The following is a 21,851-nucleotide window of genomic DNA, read 5'->3' as shown; positions in this document are numbered from 1 at the left end:
CACAAGCTCAGTGTAAGGGGATGGAGACTGCGCCACAGGGTCACTTGGCCTACTTGCCCAGGAATGAGATTTTGTGACCCTCTTGTAGACTGAGAAAAACCAAAGTCTGTTTTGTCTGGAGAGAAGCAGGAGAGGCTTTAACCTAGAAAACATGATTAATATTTCTTTAGAATATTTCTACTTCTAGTCAGGACATTTGTATCAGTGGTGAGCATTTGTTGCATTTTGTTTTAAAAAAATCACTAATCACTCCTTCCATTTGAGTAATAAGTCTGCTCACTGACTTCTACCTAAATTCTGAAATTTTATTGTAAATTTATAATACATGCCAATATTTATTTAGGTGTATAAAATAACCCAAGCAGCCTAATCTTTAGGATTCTTTTTCTAATTTTCCCAGCTTCTGCCTCATCCTCCTTATTTTTGATGATGTGGTACATGTTTGGATGACATTGGACAAATCAATTAACATTTGTGGACCTTAATTTTCTGTTATCACATGAGGGTATTTGAACTGGATAATATCGAAAGTCCTTGTAATTACAACATTTGTGACCATTATGGGTATATATTTGAATAATAAACCTTTGGAAGAGGTGATCAAAAATGGCAAATGGTGGAAATGTTTCCATTGCATCGGATTATGTATTTAACCATGGCAGTCACCCGTCATCAAGGTCCTGCCGGTATTTTTAAAGCGTTGGGTCGGTGTTGCCAGGGCTTCTGATCAGGTTCCACAGAAAGAAAAACAACCACAGAAGATGGCTACAGTCCCTGCTCTCTTTTTGATGTACTATTTTAACATGTTCCTTTCAGATTGTTTACTCAGAGCCATTAGACAGAGGGATAAATAGTTTCACCATCTCATTTTAAATGGAGAAGCTAGAAGTAGACTTCTTGTTATGAAACAGCAGTTCAGATATAGTCCCAGATTACCCAACTCTCTCAAACCCACTGCTGCTGTTTATATAAGGAGCCTAGGGAATTGATTAGCAGTTGGGTCTGGGAAGAGAATTAAGTTCTCCCACGGGCTTTATTAAAAGGGCTTTCCTGAAGCAAATATAAAGAAATAAAGCCTTTCTTCTGCTCACTTTGAACTGACATTTTCTTGCTTTCTTTTTTCTTTTTTTTTTTTTTAAGCATCTCAGTTCTGTAACTATTTAGAATACCGAGTTTTCTTCATCTGTAGCATGTCCTACCTTGAACCAGAGGACTCCTTCCTGCTTAAATAGGCACAGATTGATGGGTGGCAGCAAGTGATCTTTGTGTAAAACTCTGTAGCCGAGTGTGGCTGGATTGTTCTTTTAGCATTTAAATGAAATGGGTTACCTCATAAGTGGCTATTTAGAGGGAAAATAAGAGCAGGGCTCTGGCAGGCTTAGTCAGTAGACCATGCAACACTTGATCTCAGGGTCCTGAGTCAAGTCCCATGAGGGCATACGCCTTACATTTAAAAAAAGTAAAAAATAAAGGGAAAATGAGACACAGGTGAAGTGAGTGTACTAGGGATAGGAGATTCATGTACCAGTGACAGCCTAGCATTCGGCCCCAGGTGAGACTCTACTACTGACACGTCCCTGACCAGATTCTCATTTCTTATCAAACATCATTCTTATGTTCCTCTTAGAGAGCCTCCCTTATTTGTCTGTCCTGTGCTTACTTCAGGGAGGGGTAGGCATAAACTCAGGAGACCCTGAGGATCAGAGGTTGGTCACACACACAAAGGAGAGGGGGCAGCCTGGAACACACTGGTAGGACTCTCCCTTTTTGTTTTTATTTGCTTTCCTGGCTGGCTTGAATTTCATTCTAAATGACCACTCATGGTGTGTGTGAGCTTAGCTAAAAAACATTTTCTGTCTACTTCCCTCCCCAGTGAAGAGTGATGGGCAGGGTTCCATAGTCAGCATTGTTTGGGGAAATATCAGCTAAACAGGTTTCAAAGGGTAGGTTAGAAGTGTGGGATTTATAGCACTTCCTAAACTTTTGTGATCCTGGCTTTATTTTTTTCCCCCACAAATTCCTATTTCAAATTTCAAGGAACAGTGCTGTTTGTTAATACTATTAAAACTAAGACATAGTAGATTGGAAGGTTTGCAATTGCTGCTTTACAAATTTCAGTGTCTTTGTATGCTAGCCATCCTGGCAATATGGGAAAATACAGAACATAGTGATTCTGGCTCCTCTGCTATGTGCTTGCTCTCTTGCTGTCATTCATGTTGACACTTGGCTAATCATCAAATACTGAATCAAGTTCTGCTAGTGGACAAAGCAGCCACAGCCCTGCCCCTATGGAGCTTACAGCCTAACACCAAACAATGGCAGACATTGAGCAGTTGTTCATAATACCTTCCCCACAAAGAAGTACATGTAGGAAAACTTAGGTACCTCTTAATAACAGAACCTTCCACATACTAAGTGAGCACTTTACCATTTGAGCTTATCCCATTGAAAGCCTCAGTTTTCTCATCTGTGATTGGGACCATGCCCATTTCAATAGGTTACTGTACTGTGAGATTTAATGAGTATAAAGGTCTTAGTACAGTGCTCCCCTCACCACAAAATTGGTTCATGATAAATATTAGTTCTCTGCCCACCTAACATTGATCTCTCTCTAAGATATATACAGAAAAAATACAGAAACCAAATCTAAATCTATCTCCAAAACTTTAATTGCATCTTAATAGCTTTCCTTATTCCTGGGTAGTGTTCCTTTAATGTTGAGTTCTGTGGCTGTGCAATATTTTGATCTGATATTTATAATTTGTTATGTCCAGACAGTAAGGAAATACATAATATACTATCAGTAAAGCTCTTGCTCCATTAAGCTGTTTTTACCCCAGACCTCAGCATTTAAGAGACTGCTTTTACTTAACCCCCCTAACCACATGGCATAGAGCTGGAGGTTTAGAGTGTGCTAGAGGTACTCTGAGTCCACCTCAGAAATGATAAAATGAGGGTCTTATACAGCAGTTTTATTCTAATTTTTCTCTTCACAAGGAATGGTCACCAGGTCTTTTTCTAGAAGGAACCACTTGCCACTTCTCAGTGTTAAGTTTAAGCAGAAAGTGGGTTAATTACCAAATGGCACTTGCCTGGCAGGAATGATGGGAAGGCCTCCTTTTTGCCATTTTCCATTCCTCTAATTCACCAGTATAGCGTCAGCCCTGCAGAGCAGATAAATGCTTGTCTGACCCTCCTAGAATTTTTGTTGGGTTTGTTTTTGTTTTTTGACTCCTAAAATTTGTTATGGCCTGTTGAAAAGGAATATGTCTAGTGGATGCCCTTGTGACTGTTGGCCCCAAATTATGCCTGACTCCCTCTTTGTGGTTTCTGAATCTGTGAGATTAAGATAATTCCCAGCTCAGCCAAAACTGTGTTCTTAGTGAGATATAACAGGTATTTCTCACATTTCACATTTGTTATATTCATGTTTGCCAAAGAAATCACATATAAAATGTAGATATAAGTTCTGTAAATAGCACAGATAAGCATGGAAATTACTTTATTTCCACTTAACATGAACTACTTAGAGCCTTAAAATTTCCAACCAGTTGCTACAGTATGTGTCACTAATTAATATTCATATGTAGCTAAATGGCCAGAATAATTCTACATACATGTTTATTCCAATAAATTGTTCTATCAAGACAATTTCAGGCCATTTACTCAGAGAGTATGCATATCTCTTTAAAGTAAAAACTGAAATGAAGTGGCCTTAATTCCTTCCAGAAATGAGGAAGTACCTGAATCAGTTAAGAAATCAAGATGCTCATTATATTCTTACCCACAAATGTGTAACAATGTCATTTCCACTGGACTTTAGGGAAAAGAGTGCAAATTCGGAAAGCACCTCAAGCTGTTTCAGATGCAGTGCCTGAGAGGAAACGGTCAGCCCCCATGAATCCTGCCAATACGATTCGAAAGACTCACAGCAGCAGCAGTGTTTCTCAGCGGCCATATAGGGACAGGGTGATCCACTTACTGGCACTGAAGGCCTACAAGAAACCAGAGCTGCTGGCGCGACTGCAGAAAGATGGTGTCAATCAGAAAGACAAGAACTCCCTCGGAGCGATTCTGCAGCAGGTGAGACACGCGACAGAGTTCCTTCTGTAGGCCTTCTTGTTGAGAAGTTCATTTCAGAAGGATTGTTTTTGTTAGTATTTAAGGTAGAGAAATTTCAGGATCATTTTGACCAATGGCAAATGAACTATAACTCTTGAATATTAAGCTATCTTGTTTTAAACATCTAATAAAAACTAATTGAAATGTCATTTATAGTAGGTTTTATAAGTTAGAGGCTTAAAACAATTTTTTTAATTAAGTTTCAAGTCATTATCTTCATTTGGGTTATGAGACTGACGCGCTACCTACTGCGCTAACGAGGCACCTTTCATTTGGGTTAAACATTCTGTTCTGAAATTCCATTTTAAAAAGTTTTTGTAAGCTTGCTTATTTATTTTTGAGAGAGAGAGAGAGAGTGAGCGAGTGAGCATGCACATGCAGGGGAGGGGCAGAAAGAGGGAAGGAGAGAGAATCCCAAGTACTCTGGGCACTGATAGTGCAGAGCCTAATGAGGTTTCAAACTCCTAACTGTGAGATCATGACCTGAGCCAAAATCAAGAGTCGGAGGCCTAACCAACAGAGCCACCCAGGTGGCCCAAAAAAGTAAGAAGTTTTTGTTGGCTGTTTTTGGTCTTGGATCACCTAAAGTATTGCTGTAATTTTAACTGTTATATAGGTGGGGTTTTGCAGTTTATTTTTATCAGTCTTTGGTTTGTATAAGCCAGAATATTTTTACCTACTAAATAGTTTCAAATGTGTCTTGCCCTGCATGCTCTTTACTCTGCCTTTTCCTGCCACTGAGTATGCTGAGATCATTCACTTGTCTTCATTAAGGGCTATGAATGTGTAAAGTATTACCTTTGATCAATTACCTTATAATCACAAGTTTTTTTATTTGGAGAAGGAGGGAGGTTCAGTTCATACATCACAAAATACTGTCAGTAGTTATGTCATTATTTATATGTATATAGACATAAGTGTATTAAAATGTAGGTATGCTTAATTCAGCAGCAAATGGGACATGAGTGGCATTATGTTAATCACTTGACAGGATTTAGAGCATAATCTCATCCTAGCTGCACATTAGAATCTTCTGGGGAGTTTTAAAAAATGCCAGTGTCTGGACTCTAACCCAGACCAATTAAATGGAGCAATTAAATAGATACTGAGCCATTAACAGAGAGGGAGAGGGATGGCAAAGGAACAAGTGTATGGAGTGGAGGGGCACTAGGATTTCTGTTCGGAAGATGTCAGTTAGATATAACCAAATAGTGATAGATGCTTAGTAGTGACATATAAAGCCATGGTGTTGAGACAGCAGTTGGAGCTGGAGTTAAAAATTAGTAGATAGCAGCATATTGATTGGCTATTGAAAGCCTTAGAGCTGGCTCAGTTGGAGGAGCATGGGATTCTTCATCTCAAGGTCATGAGTTCCAGGCCTACATTTGTTGTAGAGATGAAAGAAAGTAAGCAAGAAAGCCTTAAGGCTGAATGAAATAGGGACACCTGGGTGGCTCAGTCGTTAAGCATCCGGCTTCGTCTCAGGGCATGATCTCACAGTTCGTGGGTTCGAGCCCTGCATCGGGCTCTGTGCTGACCACTAGCTCAGAGCCTGGAGCCTGCTTCAGATTCTGTATCTCCCTCTCTCTCTGACTCTCCCCTGCTCGCACTCTCTCTGCCTCTCAAAAATAAATAAAAAGCATTAAAAAAAAAAAAGGCTGAATGAAATAATCTTAGGAGGAGATGATGACAATGAAGAATACAAGACAGACAGTAGGTCCCAAGCACTCCAGCATATAGAAGAGTGCACAAAAAAAGACAAAAAGGAAGGAGGAGGAAAGCAGGAGAAGGTCCCATTATGAGGACCTGAGAACAGTCTGTAGTCCTGAGGGTAAAAGGAAAAAGCTAAGCATTGTATTTTTTCCAGTTTGAAAAATCTGGTTGTGTCTCATTTAATTTATATGCAAATTTGAAACTTAAGCCTACCATTTTCTACCTCATAACAGCATTAATATTAGATTAATGTTAAGCTGTAAGAAAAGCATAAACTATCGTAATATATTTGATAGTATTTTTAAAAGACACAGAAAGAAGTCAAGTTATTAAAAAGACCATTTCTTGGACACTTGGGTGGCTCAGTTGGTTGAGTGTCTGACTTCATGGTCAGGTCATGATCTCACAGTTTGTGTGTTTGAGCCCCACATCGGGCTGTCTGCTGTCAGCATGGAGCCTGCTTCAGATCCTCTGTACCCCTCTTTATCTGTCTCTCCCCGCTCATGCTGTCTCTCTCAAAATAAATAAACTTTAGAAAAATCATTTCAGTAGGAAATGACAGAAGGATTACCTTTCTGCCAGCCTTAAAAATGACTCTTGGTTTGGCATCTGAATCTGCACATTTGTATTGTTAACAGAATCTAGGCCTGGACACTGTAGGAATTGCAGTTAAGTGATAAAAGATTACACTTGAGAATAAACTGACTAATAACAGTAATTTGGGGGTTATTTTGCTGTACGTTTCCATTTATTGGTTTTTGGGAATTTCAAAGACTTTGAATAAATGGTTCTTCAGGAGATTTGGCAACTACAAGAAGCAAGAGTAGCAAGCCAAGAAAATGACAGACAGGGGTATCAGAACTGATACTATTTATGGAGATAATTTCTGCTGATTACTGAGGGGAAAGTTTTTATAATCCAGCATTTGGGCACTGTTTGGTTTCTACTTAATACAAATGATCAAAGATGTTTACTGTGATTCAAAAGTAATGGAGTTATAGCCAGAAGTAAATAATGAAGTTGTTAAACCCAACTCCTTTGACTAGAAAAACTTGACTTAATAAAAATTAAAAAATAAATCTTCCTCCACTTTTTGCTTCAAGTAGGCTGTTTGAATAGAAATGTCACATGGTGGACGTTCAGAGAAAAATTATTTAGCTGCATATTTAAAGTTTTAATTTCTCAAATGAAGTCAAACAGTTATTGAGAACTGTCATATGCAAAACTAGTGGTCCCTTTGGAGACAGTTGGTACAGTTGTTTTCAGTGAAAATGCAAAATGTTGCCTGTTTTGGGTTAGGAAATAGCAAAAAGATCTAATGCTCTGTTTTCACACCATGTGCCAGGTAGCCAATCTGAATCCTAAGGACCTCTCGTATACCTTAAAGGATTATGTTTTCAAAGAGCTTCAAAAAGACTGGCCTGGATACAATGAAATAGACAGACGGTCATTACAGTCAGTGCTCTCAAGGTAAAGTTTTCTTCTTTGAAACCAGTCAAATAAGTGATTATTTTTTGTTATTTTATTGTTGAAAAGGAAAAGAGAAGCAGGGGTAAGCTTTTTATGATGAACATTTGAAAATTCTCTTCATAACCGGAACATACATATCCTTTACAGAAAATTAAATCCATCTCAGAATGCTGCCAGCACCAGCCGTTCAGAATCTCCTGTATGTTCTAGTAGAGATGCTGCGTCTTCTCCTCAGGTATTCATGAAATTACATAACCATAGCCCTGAAGTGAACTCTAGGGGTCACCTGGTTCAAGTGGTCTGATGTGTGCATGATGGAAATGAGGCTTAGAGAAGCTGCACAGCCTGCCTACCCAAAGTCACACAGCCTGCTCATGGCAGAGCTCGGGTCTAGAATTCAAGTCCCAGCTCACAGCCCACACCTCTTTCTCACCACATAGCACTGCTTGTCAAAGTACTTAATATCTACTTTGCTTTTCCGTATTTAAAGTTTACATTTATTATAAAGATTATGTACTTTTCTATTTGGTCACTACTAGAAAACTCATCCAGTCCCATATTGAGTCTCAGATTATATAGAGAAAGCTGAAGGTATTTCATATTATCTGAAACACGTTCCAAAAGAATATTCTTGAGGAAAAATGCTTTTAAAATAAGCAAATAAAAAATTCTGTCCTTTTCATACACACATCTTTAACATATTTTTCAATCAAATCCCAATCAGAATACTCCATTTAGACCTCACTCATTCCAGTTTATAATTTCCCCCAAGAGATTCTTTATTTCCCTGATTTGGGGATTGACCATGGGACAGTCCTATCTACCCCAGTGCTACTCCCACAGTGCCCCTCTTTCTAGACCCTCCTCCCACGGATTAGGGATATAGAACAGATGTGTGGACAGCAGTAAGCATGCTGTGGGCAACAGGCTACTCACATGTCAAAAAAGTAATTCTGCCCTTGCATGGGCATTGTCTATAGAAGCCTCACTTTTGATACCAACTACCATGAAGTTATTTATGCTGTGATCTAATTATATAACGGCTGCCAAATCAATGGTGCTAAATGGAAAACAGAATAATTAATGGGATGATTAACTTATTTTCTTTCAAGCTGAAGTTTAGGTCACATTATTACATTGAATGTATGCTTTGTAGTTTTCTACTTTCTGAATTTCCTTTCTAATTTAAACATTGTTGTTGCTGGATTGGATTAGTATTAGCATAATTTTTTAAATTTCTTAAACATTAATTCCATATCATTTTTATGCACTAGTTATTAAGACTTACCTTCTAAGCTGATGAAGAGATATATTTATAGGGGAAGAAACTGAATAGTATTTCAGCAATGATAGAGATCCTTAGAGAAATTACTTTGAAGGTGCTGGCTATTCTCATTTTAAGACAGGTGAAATAATAAATGGCAGCCAAAATATTCATAATTAGAGCATCTTAGCACATTAGAGGAGATTAAATACGTGTAGGCTTTTGTGGGCCTTTACCTGCCCTTCTTAGTTCTGACCAAGTGAAATGGCACAAACTGCTTTCTCCTCTCTTTTAATGTAACTGGGTCAGCCATGGCCCTCAGAGGAAGGTCCCCTCGACTTAATCCTCTCCTAAGCAGTATAGTCTGCAGAAATGCCGGTCTCTCTCCAAGAACTTAGGGTGGGGCTGTATGATCAGAAAGTGTATGTACTCCAAGAAACATATTTGCCAGATTCGGCTTTTTTGCATTAGACATGAAAATTCATTTCCCTTTTGTGTTTGTTGATGGTTTGTTCCTGCCTAACCTCAGGAAATGGTTAATACAATGCCAGTGATAAACTTAAGAATGAATAAAAATGACTCATTTGTTCATGTGATAACTAGTGATGCATGTGTTGAGTTTTAATGCAAAGTGGCTTATTTTTTCCTGCCCCTCCCCCACAGAAACGGCCTTTAGATTCAGATTTCATTGATCCTTTAATGAATAAGAAAGCTCGAATATCTCACCTGACAAGTAGAGTGCCGCCAACATTAAATGGTCATTTGAATCCCACCAGTGAAAAATCTGCTGCAGGCCTCTTGCCACCTCCTGCAGCTGCTGCCATCCCTACTCCTCCGCCGCTGCCTTCAACCCACCTGCCTGTTTCCAACCCTCCGCAGACTGTAAATTCTAACTCCAATTCCCCTAGCACTCCAGAAGGCCGGGGGACTCAAGACCTACCTGTTGACAGTTTTAGTCAAAACAGTAGTATATATGAGGACCAGCAAGACAAATATACCTCTAGGACTTCTCTGGAAACCTTACCCCCTGGTTCAGTTCTACTAAAGTGTCCAAAGCCTATGGAAGAAACTCCTTCAATGTCTCACAAAAAGTCCAAAAAGAAGTCTAAAAAACACAAGGAAAAGGACCAAATTAAAAAGCACGACATTGAGATGACTGAAGAAAAGGAAGAGAACTTTAAAAGAGAAGAGGAAATTGCCAAGCTGAACAACTCCAGTCCAGATTCCAATGAAGGTACACTTTTACATCTATAAGACCAACTGCATACATTAAGTGAACAGGCAGAGTAGACTATACTGAGTGAGATTATGGTATTTAATTAGTAATGCTTTTTTATCAAATGACTGTTAATGTTCTTGGTGTGCTTTGGAGATTTTTTTTTTGTATATTTAACATCGGTCATTTTTGGTCTCTTTAGCCAACTCTTGAATATAGTTTCTAAATTTGATAATAACATGGTAACATTAGAAAATGACTGTTACCCTCCTTGGGGCGCCTGGGTGACTCAGTATGTTAAGCGTCTGACTTCGGCTCAGGTCAGGATCTCGTGGTTCGTGGGTTTGAGCCCCACGTCAGGCTCTGTGCTGACAACTCAGAGCCTAGAGCCTGCTTCAGATTCTGTGTTTCCCTCTCTCTCTCTCTGACCCTCCCCTGCTCACGCTGTCTCTCTCTTTCTCTCTCTCTCAAAAATAAATAAAAAACATAAAAAAGAAAAAAAAAAAGAAAATGACTATTATCCTCCAGAGACCCCCTCTCAGAAGGTAGATCTTGTTGCTCTTTTCCATAACTGTCAGGGTTTTGCACAACCTCAATATGACCTGTTCTCTGCCATTCTTGAACTAATTTTACCAGACACACAATTAGCGATAAAAATAATTCTTTTCCTTCTTCACCAGAGAAACAGGGTCACCCCTGCCTTAATTAATGTTAACACAGGGGAAATGTCAAGTTCTTTATAAAACTCGGCAAGGTAAGATTGTATATGCAGATCCATAACGTCATCTTTATTCAGAGTGAAAGCAATTTGTCTTATGCAATGCTATTGGCACTTTGCTTGATAGAGCTTAAGAAATTCTTTCTCAATTTTGAGAACACTGTTATACAGTAAACTAGCATCTTATTAGTGAAATTTAACCATTTCAAGCTTTTGGAAACTTGAAAAGCCAGATACATGGAGATGCAAAGAAGCTTAAAATAATGCTTTACTTCTAAAGGGAAGCTAATCATAGAAAGACCCTAGGTGTGATCATTTTTGACACCCAGTAACAAAATTTTTCTTATTTAAAAGCAATTGTCCTCTAAACCTTAATGTCCCCCAAACAGTACATCCAAGATTCAAGCCCCTCATTTAGCATTGTTGCCAATTTTAAACTCAGCATAACCAAAGTAAAATTCTCGAGGAAAATACAACTTTAGAAAAGTTACTTTAATGAAGAGGTTAAGGAGTGTTGTCTTTCTGTAATTTGCCCATAATACGGGAGTCTGTAATTCTTAAACTTAACTGACTTAACCACATGAGAGGAGCTTTACAGAATAGTAAGATGCAGTACCTTCTGTGACCTGGATAGACTATACTGCACATCACAGCCTGTCTGTTGAAATATTTAGATCAGCGTGGTACTATATAGTGGCCCAAAAGGTAGGTGTAAGCTTTTTCCCCCTCACACTGTTGTACTTGAATTTGCCAAGACAGGAAAAGGCAAGCAGTAATAACACGTGTTCAGAGTTAGTAAGCCATGTTCTTGGGCATATGCTAATCTATACACTTCCCACCCTGAGTCAGGCCAGTGCTGGAAGGATTGGATCCCGGTATGTTGCAACCTACAGCAAAGTTTGAGTGTTCTCAGACTTGGAGGTTGAAGAAGTAGACCTAGTCTATGAATCCTTCACTTTCAAAACCATCTAGATTATCACAAACTGAGGAGAGATCCAGACCCACATCTCCTGAATCTGTTGGAATTTATCTAGGTCTATGGCAAAGAAGCCAGGTGACATGTCCTTTAAGATTCAGGCTGCTGTAAAAGGTGGGGGCCGGAGGGGAGGGGTTGTGGGGGGCGGGGCGCGACTCAAAGTCTACACACACATACACTAACATCAATAAGGCCACAGAGTCTGCATAATTTATTCAGTATACTTGGACGTTTAAAATGTTAAACCAAGAAATTATCAAATATTCACTTTTGTTTTATATTGAACATGTATGTTTGCCAGCAGGCAGAGTTAGGATTTGAGTTATTAATTCTAGTTTGAATGATAAAAAGTTTATCTTAATAAAAAATCTAAATATACCCTCAGGAAAAGTTGTATTCAAACAAATAGAATCCTGACTGAGGGATTTGACACATTTTCACAGCATAGCCCTGAATGGCTGGCATTTTATTTAGTCTCTTTTTTTCTTTTAAAAACAAATCTGTGTAGTGTTATGAGATTTAGAGATAAGAGATGAGAGGAGTATAAATTGGTATTCAGTAATGACTTATTTTAAATTACTTTAAAACCGATATGGGAAAGCTTCCTACCCGATTCCACTCTCTGCATACAAAAAGGGTAGCAATAAAATATAGTGACCGAAGCGGTCTGCTACCTGACTTCATTGTCTCATCTGCACTGTTCAAATCCTATGAAAAGTAGATGTTGATGTAAAATTTGTATCTTCCATTGTCTGGCCGCATCTGCCACCACAGTCTTTGAATTGCTGGGCAGATGCCACAACTGTTATTGAAAGAATAGAAGATTGACCTTGGGTTAAGATGGAATTCCTTTATTGTGCAGACACCGTGGTAGCCAGGGCACTTTCAATGCCTGGCGTCAGTTCTGCTGGCCCTGCTCACAGGACCTCTATTGTTCGTGTGCAATTGTATTCCTTGCTCACTGTTGCTTATTGAGATGGAAGAATAGAATTTGAGGAAAAGTGTTCCAGATGTTTCTGATCTATTTTAGAATTATAGGCATTTTATAACCATACTGTTCGATGAAAGCTTGATTTTGTTTTTTCTTTGTAGGAGTTAAAGAGGGCTGCACTGCCTCCACGGAGCCTTCTTCGACAATTGAACTCCCAGATTATTTGATGTAAGTTCCGATGTCTGCCAATGGGAGAGAACTGTTTAATTTTAGAAAGTTTGCAAATTCTTTTCCCATAATTTGCAAATGAGAAAAGAAGTTCCAGAAATAGAGTCCCGGAGCCACCCCTGCATTTGAAAGGCTGCCATTAAGCCTGCTTGTCCCAAATCCACCCGTCTGCCTAAGCAGGTTGTGTCTTCCCCAGCTCTGAGCTCTGCTCCATGGCCTTTAAGTATAGGGAAGCCTGTCCTTTGTTCTGTGGCCAGGCCAGGCATTTGATTATGGAAGGTTTCAGGGGTCTGACTCTTCAAAGCTGACAGTCTATCAATGCACATTCACTTGTTCTGCCCAAAGAGAGTTTATAACTGATAAAGCGCTTAAATCTCCACAGTTACTAGAAAATAGAGATAGACTGATTTTCATTTAAATAAAGTTCTGCCATCAAATTAATTTTAAGAGGAGAAAAGAATAAAATCGGATCATTTCACTTTAGTGCCAGTTATAATGTTTTTCTTGTTATGACAACAAGCTGCTAAACGCTGAGCTGGGGACATTTTTCTAACTGGTTATCACAGAAATTATAACTTGTAGACATAATTCTAGCTTTTTATAGACTCAAAGGCTTCTGTAAGAAGAAATAATTAAGTTGCAAGAGCCTGGAAAAACGGAGAGTGGAATAGCAAACAGATTTGACCGCAGATAGCTTTGAAAATGAACAAATGCGCAAAATAATTTGAATGTAGATTGGAAAATGGATTCTGAGCTGTATGAACATTTTTTTCTCTATTACCATCTCATGGTGAACAAAGTTAAACTGCTGTTTAGCCCTCCGTGTACCACAAAATGTTGATTTCCAGAGTAAAGAATATTTTATACTTAAAATGTGTTAGTTTTGCTTAACAGTAGTGTGAAAGCTGTACTTACTGGGGAATGATAAAGCATGAAACCATAATGCTGGTTATCATCCCTTAACTAAAAAGAACCCAAGAAACCATACCGAGCACTCTCTCATCGGAGGTGGTATATGGTTTTAGAGTTGGGGCGTGGGGGAGCTTTAAAAAGCAGCGCCCACCGAGCTGGCCCAGGAAGGGTTGTAGGGGGACGGCAGGCATCTGGCTCCATGGATGGGGGGGTTCGCTGCTCCTACTGCAAACTCACTTCTCCTTAGAAGTTTGCGGAAGTCGGCCCCCTCAGATGACCACTGCAGGACTGTGCTCTCATTCTCTTGTGGTGGGTTTTGAACTCTTTTTTGCGGTCGTGATGTAAACTAGGTCTATATAACAGAATCGTGTGGGAAGGCTAAAACAAAATTCTAACCCCTTTCCCCATGGACTCGGGCCGTTGCTATGCTTTGTCAACTTAACCAGTTAACTCTATGTTTAAAACCTGGTTTTTAACATTCGAATCTAAGCGATGGTCACCACATCTGCCTCGGCACATTTTGGCATCTTGTCACGTTTCTGGCTCTCAAAAATCACTAAAGTATGTAACCTGTGTAACTGTTTGCTTAACTTATTAAACTAAAAGCAATTTATTTAATCCCAAAACTGCCTTACACGAATAGAGCCAATTTTCTTAAAATGGTGAGAAAGCATGAATTTGCAGAAAAATCACTGAAATTACAGAACCTAACCTTGTTATTTCGTAAGAAAACCAAAAAGACATACAATAAAACCTTAATGATCAGCCTCTGAATAATTCCTACCTAAACCACAATATCTCTAATTTTTATATAATAAGACTACTTCTGTTACTTGTGGTTGTGAAATATCCAAACCCTTTAAAATTTTGTTCCATCACTGCATTTAGAGCCAGCTGTAGAACCATAACAACCTTTGTTAAAAATAGTGAAATGCTTTTCATTAAAGTGCCAGGACAGCCAACTAATCTTCTCTAAGAGCAACACAACTGTTGGCCATTTTAGTATTTTTCCCTAAGGAAATTATTAAATAAAATACTGGGGGTGTAGCCTTGGGTGTGATCTTGAGAAAGCAGGATATTTCATGTAACACATTAAGCCAGAGTTTCTCGAGCAGCTTAGCCATTTTGCTTGCATGCACTTATCCCCAGGAACTCTCTTCCACCCTGGGCTTCCTGTGCTGTGCCGTCAGGACAGCCCTGCTGCACTGCCTGGCTCGCCACACTCTTACAGCAGGGACACCGGCATACCCGTGCTGTCTCCCTCACACTTAGAAACTTAAGCCTCCACAGTGTCCAACTCAGCAGGAGTAAAAATATTAATGCGGACATCAAGTGCTGAGTTGCATTGCTTTTCTCACACCGCCTACCAGACATTTGTGCCATCTCAGGTCAAATAAAACCGGTAAGGTTATCTAAAACCATTTTTGTGGAGGACTGAACTCCAAGGTTTTCCCACAGTTGAGACCACCTGCGCATGCCTGGGGTGTGCTGAGGCACCTGCCCCTGCTTGAAACTGCTTCAGGAATGCCAGTTTTCATCTTGGAATGTCAAGGGAACGTAGCATTCCATGCTAGAAACGCGGAGTCCGGAGACCCAGGCCAGTGCCCGGTGTGATCCCACCTCCCAGAGCCACAAACCAGTAATGCTAACTGTGTTTTAATACTAAAATGATGTTTTAATTTGCTTGCCAGTGAATAAACTGACACTCTGGGAAAACGGCCTTCACTCACCAGTTCCCTAGAGGTATTCACACACCGAAGTAAAACAGATTTGTGGCATTTTTATTACGAAACTAAGAAGAATACTTTGACACTGATGTTCCGTTACATAGAAAATGACATTTAAGTGTTGAAAAGAACGGGCGAAATATGTCCTTTTTATTCCTATTTTTCCCCAGTCTCTCATTTCCAAAGAAGACAATTATTCCCTTTTGTATTCTATACATTTGCCTAGTCAGACATGGGAGAAAAGAGGCAGAAGGAAGAAGCCTGAGGCGCCTTGCTGGCAGCAGGTGTGAATGGCCAACAGACAGACCTCCTCTCAGACAGCCACACAACTAGAGAGAGCTTTGACTTCAGCATTTAGTTAGTGACTGTGTGACAGTGTCCTGGTTTCATGTTACCCACCAAGTCCTTCTGTTTCCGTGTGACTTGTAAAGATGGGTTGGCCTCTGCCACTAGTGTGGTAGTGAATTATTTTGGATAGAGAAAGGTTTGGGAAGCTACATCTGTATGAACGTTGTCTTCTGGTCACACTTCCAATTCCATTGCCACCATGTTCTTTTCACATTTACTTTCCTTCACTGAAGATCTTCAGCTCTCCTGTGGGGTAATTTCACCTGAAAGTTCTTTGAAGGAGTGACATGGCTGCACACAGTGACAGGGTGACATTCATTCTAGGGAAATAAGCTTGGATGTGGTCTCTAAGCTTGATATTTGTTTTAAATGACAGACTTGTGTGTTATGTTTATTCTGTAATTTCTCTCCATGTATCTTGTTTTTTTTCTTATTAGAAAATACATTGCTATTGTCTCCTATGAGCAACGCCAGAATTACAAGGACGACTTCAACGCTGAGTATGATGAGTACAGAGCCTTGCATGCCAGGATGGAGACTGTAGCTAGACGATTTATCAAACTTGATGCACAACGAAAGCGGCTTTCTCCGGGCTCAAAAGAGTATCAGGTAACCATGTTTGCTCCTAGATAGGCTCACTTGCATTTTTTGCCTCCTTGTTCTCTACCCAGCCCACCCCCAGGTCTCCTACTGGCCTTCAGAGAATGGCCTCTGGCAAACCAGCCTCTCTGCTGCCTTTGGTCTTCATTGAATATTAGCTCGGAAACTAAATACAGTATTTTAAATAGTTCTCTGAAATAAGTAAACACAATGAACTATATTTCTGTCAGTGGAAAAAAAAAACTTTATGTAACATATGTATAAAATATGTCACATATGCTTATATATTTACTATAATACAATAAAGTATCAAGGTAAAAAGCAAACACAACTAAATAGGAAAAAAGTTGGATTTGGAATTCATTGGAATATTTAATTGCATTGCCATCTCAGACCATAGAATAGGGAAGATATAGACATAAAATATAAAAGGGATTTAATACCACAGAGATTTGTGGCTTACGTGAAGAAAAGCTTGGTGTTTCCAGCTATTCCAAAGACTGACATTTGTTAACAGATACTAGGCCATTTTCACTTTCCTGCTTTAATTAGTAGTATCACCATAGCTGGCAAACCAGTAGAAGCCAGACCCACATACTAGTTGTCTCATAATCATAAGCAAAAGGATTGATACGAATGAATGTGGCCTTCCTTATGTAGGCCAGATAAATTTGTCACACTTCACAGCCATAGATGGTGCCTTCATTTGGGCTTACTACTGTTCTGACAGGAACCTGCGTGAGAGACCGTGAATGGGTTTCCCCCAGTTGGCAAAACAGCCCAAGAGCGTCTATGCCCTAAAGACCGTGCCTTCCATTAGTGGGGCTTAATCTCTACACAGGCTGCCTAGAGTTATGAGGACTTTGCCAGAGGAATGTGTGTTTGAGGGTGTAAGAGGCCATTGATATGGTGGCTTGGGGTTATTTGTTTTTTACATATAGTACATTTACCAGTATACCATGATTATATTTACACTAAAATGTAATTCGAAGGATTGCTTAGTGGTTAGAGCAGGCTCTGGAGCTAAACTGCCAGGGTGTGATTCCCAGCTGTATCATTGAATATTTGTGTGACCTTAGGCAAGTCATCTCACTTCCTTGTGGATAATCCCCATCCGTAAAATAAGATGATTATAGAGTTGTGCAGAATAAACGTTAAGTATTTGGAAACTGCTTACATCCATAGTATGTAAGGTTAGATAAGTATTAGCCATCTTCCCTAGCCACCCAATTTCCCGCCCTAGAGGCAGTCAGTAGTACTGGTTTCCAGTGCATTCTTTCAGAGGTGTTTGCGTGTGTGTGTGTGTGTGTGTGTGTGTGTGTGTGTGTGTGTGTAAGATGTTTATACACAAGCAAATTCACATTTGTGCTATACGTGATTGAATCTAAGATGTCATCAGTTACAATATGTACCATTGTCTTCTGTTCCAGTAAGTTCAACTGTCCATACATTTTTGTCTGATTGCATTAAAATGAGAAGAAATGTGCATCTTAGAAGTTCTTAGACTATATTTCCTCTTGAACAAATAATATCAAACTGTATAAATCATTCTGCACTTTGCTTTTTTTCACTAAATATAATGCATCTTAGAGAACTTTATATAAGTACACAAAGCACTCCCCCCCCCCTTATGGCCTCTTCATATTCCTTTGTATGGATTAATGGACATTTAAATTTTCTTTACTGTCTTTTGCTTTGCAAACGGTACTGCGGCAAGTGACCTTGTACATGCGGCATTTTGCTCAGGCACAAGCAAATCTGAAAGAGAAGTATAAGTGCTGAGTCAGTTTTGCATTTGCCATTTTGGTAGCAGTTGCCAAATTGCCTTCTTTAAAGATTGTACCAATTTACATTCCCATCATCAGTATTTCCCACACCCTTGCTGAATGTATGTTAGCTGTTTATATTGCCAAAAAAATTGTTCCCTTCTGATTCTGATTTTCACTTTTTTAATTTTGTAGAATATTCATGAAGAAGTCTTACAAGAATATCAGAAGATCAAGCAGGTAGGAATCATCATCTGAGGGTTTCTGACCCATAGTTGGGCAGTATTATAAATTCTGCCACCTAATTCTTCCCTGTTTTTGTTCCCTCTGCAGTCCAGTCCCAATTACCATGAAGAAAAATACAGATGCGAGTATCTTCATAACAAGCTGGCTCACATCAAAAGACTAATAGGTGAATTTGACCAACAGCAAGCAGAGTCATGGCACTAGATCTCTGCTTGGACCAGAAGATGTGAATAAACTTATTTATTTAAAATTCCAAATGAGTTGCTCTAAGATGCTGAAAAAAATGAAACTTTGCTTGTTGAAAGTTTCAGTATTAGTAAACTTGAGTTATTTACTCTCTCCCCCCCCCCCCCCATTTTACTTTGCTTCCCTGCATTTTTGAAGCTGCCTTTTCTGGTCCTTCTTCCCATCCCTACCCCGCCCCCAAGATTTATGTTTGTCAATAGAAGTAATCATTTTTAGATATTGGAGGTCCAATGTCTACAATTCAGATCAGCTCTTTTCCTTAAAAACTTATGTTTGTCATTAGAAATGATTTTTTTTTTAGATATTGGGGATCCAATGTCCATACTTCAAAGTTACGTGTGTTTAAAAAAAAAACAGTAATGTGCAAGGTGAAATGGTTTTGGATAAACATAAGCCTATTTTCTGACCTTTATTAATGCAAACTCTTTGCCTTAAATGGTAGAATATTTAGAAATTTGCACAAAATACAAAAAAAATTAAAACATTGTTTTGGAGGGTTAAGAAACAGAAAGATGTATATGTATGTGTGTAAATATGCACACACATGTACATACAGGCTGACTTGATCTAGAACAGTAAATCCGCCCTGCAAGTTAACCCCCCATCGCAATGGTTGCCTTAAGGTGTTTGCTAGTTGTGTACATAGTGTGGTTAATCATTAGCTACACTGCTTCCCACTTGGGTAGAGCAATGGGAAGTATGCTGTGGCCTACCAGCGTCTGAAAGTGTGTGCTCGACCGATGTGTGTGCAGAGGTGGCGTGGATGTGAGCGTGCGTGGAGGAGAAAAGCTGCTACTCTCAGTAGGCCAAACGCTCAGGTTAAACAACAGATGAGTGTTACTGTAGGGGTTTGTTTTTTAATTTTTTTTCCTGTCAGATTGCTACTTCTATCGTGGAAGACAAAAAGCATTTCCATTTCAACAGTTTGTCAGCTTTATTAATGTTGGGCAAAATCAATATGTTATGAAAATGAAACAGATCTATAGTTTTGGGGCAAAATTATAAAATTAAACATGTAGGTGACCTATTTATATACTGCTATAAAGTATTTTTTGAAGAGAGATATGCAAAGAAGCTATTACCTACATGAAATGTATATTTAAGATTGTTTTTCATCCTGGGAGCCAGGAATATAAAAAAGAGCGAATATATTTAACCATAACATACTGTGATTCATCAAACAGCACAAACTTTCATTTCATGGAGTTTATCTGTTGACGTTGATTTAAACTATCATTTGTTTTATCATGTGGGAACATAAGTTATGTGGTCAAAAACAAGGATTTTGAACTAATGTTGATTCAAGTTGTGTTGTCTTATCGTATTGTCTTTTCAAAGTGCTGCCAGTTGAAAAGGGAAGCATTATGTTTACAAATCTGTTTTGAAATGTTTGCCAAAATTTTGGTAGTATCTTTAATAAAGATGTTTGTCTCCAGCATCCAAAAAATAAATAAATAAATAAATAACTTTGTTGTGTATCGATATAAACCAGAAAATGTTGGTATCCAGAAAACTGAGAGCGTGTAGATGAACTTTTCTCTTTGCAGTTCTTCTAAAACATTAACTGGAAAGAGTAGATAGTATAGAAAAGTATACAGAAGTAAACAGACTGTACAAAGACTGACAAGACCCTGTACACTTCAACTGTGTAACACTATTACAGAAATTTGATTTTATGTAGCACAGACCTCCTAAGGAATTGGTTTCTTTTAGCATTGAGATCCCTGGTGCTCTTCCTTTTACCTCAGAATTAGTACAATCATTACTAAATGTTCATTGATTTCAAACTTTGAGTTGAAAAAAGATAGGAAAGGAAATGGGAATAAATGTGTTCTTCATATTATGGTGAAGTCTCCCCAGGGATTTGTCTATAATAATGACCTCATTGGTGTCATTTCTTGGGCATCTTAGCCTTTTAATCAAAGATTGTCTATTTTCTATATGCAGTGTTTCTCAAAAGCAAGGTGCTTGGACAACACTTACATCACCCAAATTAGAATCTCTGGGTATAGGGCCCAGGTATCCACAGTTTCCTAAATATCCTCCAGGTGACTTTTGCAAGTGAAAGTATGAGGACCATTGGTTTAATAGTGGCGCTAAGCCTTTAGTTCTCTAAATCTCAGAATCTTGAAGTTGAACTATTGGCTTTTTTTTTTAAGCCTATCCATCTCACAGGTAGAAATCCCTCTTCCCTCTACATAATGTGAAGCATCCTCTCAGTTCTTTCACTGCTAACTCTTATTTCAGAACTTTATGAAGAAGAATTCCATTTGGTTGGTAGCCCTTGGAGCTCCCACCCCCATCAGCCCGTCTTCTGGTTTACAAATTGGGTAATAATGGAAGCTGGAGATACGTCATGAAAATCCAGCACTGCACATTCACAGACCTGACCACCTACCTATAAAAGCCTTAATTTAGATGTTTGTTATGTACATTGGGCAGATCCTTGCAAAATGTGTGTCTATCAGTCCCAAATTTGATTTATAAATCTCTGAATCTGCTATTACTGAAACTGCATCTCTTTTGGAGATGGCCATAAGCCTAGTAAAATATTTATAGTCATCCTTTATCTCCTACTGCAAGATGTTTAGATTCTCTCAAATAATTGCTACAGGAAGGAGTGGCCACATGGTACCAGTTGCTCTGGTAGAAGGATTTATTTAGTTGTTTTGAGAGACACAGTAAGCATAAAATAGCATTATCAAGATGAGAGAATGGGGGGTGTGTGTGTGTGTGTGTGTGTGTGTGTGTGTGTGTGTGTGTGTTATCACATTTCATCTAAAATAATTTGAAGCACTCTTGGAAATTTTGGCCAACACCAGATTAACTCCAGATTGAATGAGCAGCTGAGTACAAACCAAAAGGGACATTCACTAGATGTGATTTTGTTTTTAAGTAGGGATTCTGTTTCCTATGTTGTTATTTATTTGCCGTGGAACACTTGAGGGGGTAACTTTCAACTCTGAGTTTGATGGCTGGTCAGTCTTTGCTTTCACAAAAACAATTGGTGTGGTCATTTTATGTCTTTGCTCCATGCACAGTGACTATAAAAATTCAGTATTAATTTCATCTCTGATTGAACTTTTAAACTTTACAGTTTTCTTTTTCCTTAAAGTATTTCACCTCATTATGTAAAGCAAATGCATACTTGGATGTTGGAAGGAAGATGCTGAAATGATCAGACCCAAGTGGTCCATCAGCGCCAAGTCTCCTTGGTGGCCTTACCCCTTCCATTAGTGCATTCTCTGCTTCTGGAACTTGGCGGAAACCTTTAGCCAGTTCGCTGTACTTCTGGCAGTGTGAGTGTTGGGTCATGTATGCTTGGTGTACTCCCTTACTACTTTTGAAGTTCTTACGGTTTATTACTT

At 38.9% G+C, this 21,851-nt stretch overlaps 1 protein-coding gene across 1 annotated transcript in view; it reads left to right on the top strand.

Annotated features, from left to right (window-relative positions):
- The window catches only part of ELL2 (elongation factor for RNA polymerase II 2), a 64,637-nt gene extending 44,687 nt beyond the window's left edge, over positions 1-19,950 (top strand). Inside the window, exons 5-12 of the mRNA XM_029942629.1 lie at positions 3,824-4,083; positions 7,181-7,305; positions 7,453-7,540; positions 9,233-9,803; positions 12,572-12,638; positions 16,063-16,234; positions 18,187-18,231; positions 18,325-19,950. Of these exons, the coding sequence (XP_029798489.1) occupies positions 3,824-4,083; positions 7,181-7,305; positions 7,453-7,540; positions 9,233-9,803; positions 12,572-12,638; positions 16,063-16,234; positions 18,187-18,231; positions 18,325-18,441 (1,445 nt within the window). The 3' untranslated portion in view covers positions 18,442-19,950. The remainder of the gene's footprint in view (positions 1-3,823; positions 4,084-7,180; positions 7,306-7,452; positions 7,541-9,232; positions 9,804-12,571; positions 12,639-16,062; positions 16,235-18,186; positions 18,232-18,324) is intronic.
- The last annotated feature ends 1,901 nt before the right edge of the window (positions 19,951-21,851 follow it).

Source organism: Suricata suricatta, chromosome 6 (genome assembly GCF_006229205.1).
Source record: "Suricata suricatta isolate VVHF042 chromosome 6, meerkat_22Aug2017_6uvM2_HiC, whole genome shotgun sequence".
NCBI lineage: Eukaryota > Metazoa > Chordata > Mammalia > Carnivora > Herpestidae > Suricata > Suricata suricatta.
Note: the sequence above shows the minus strand (reverse complement) of the source record. Positions and strands in the feature narration are given on the sequence as shown.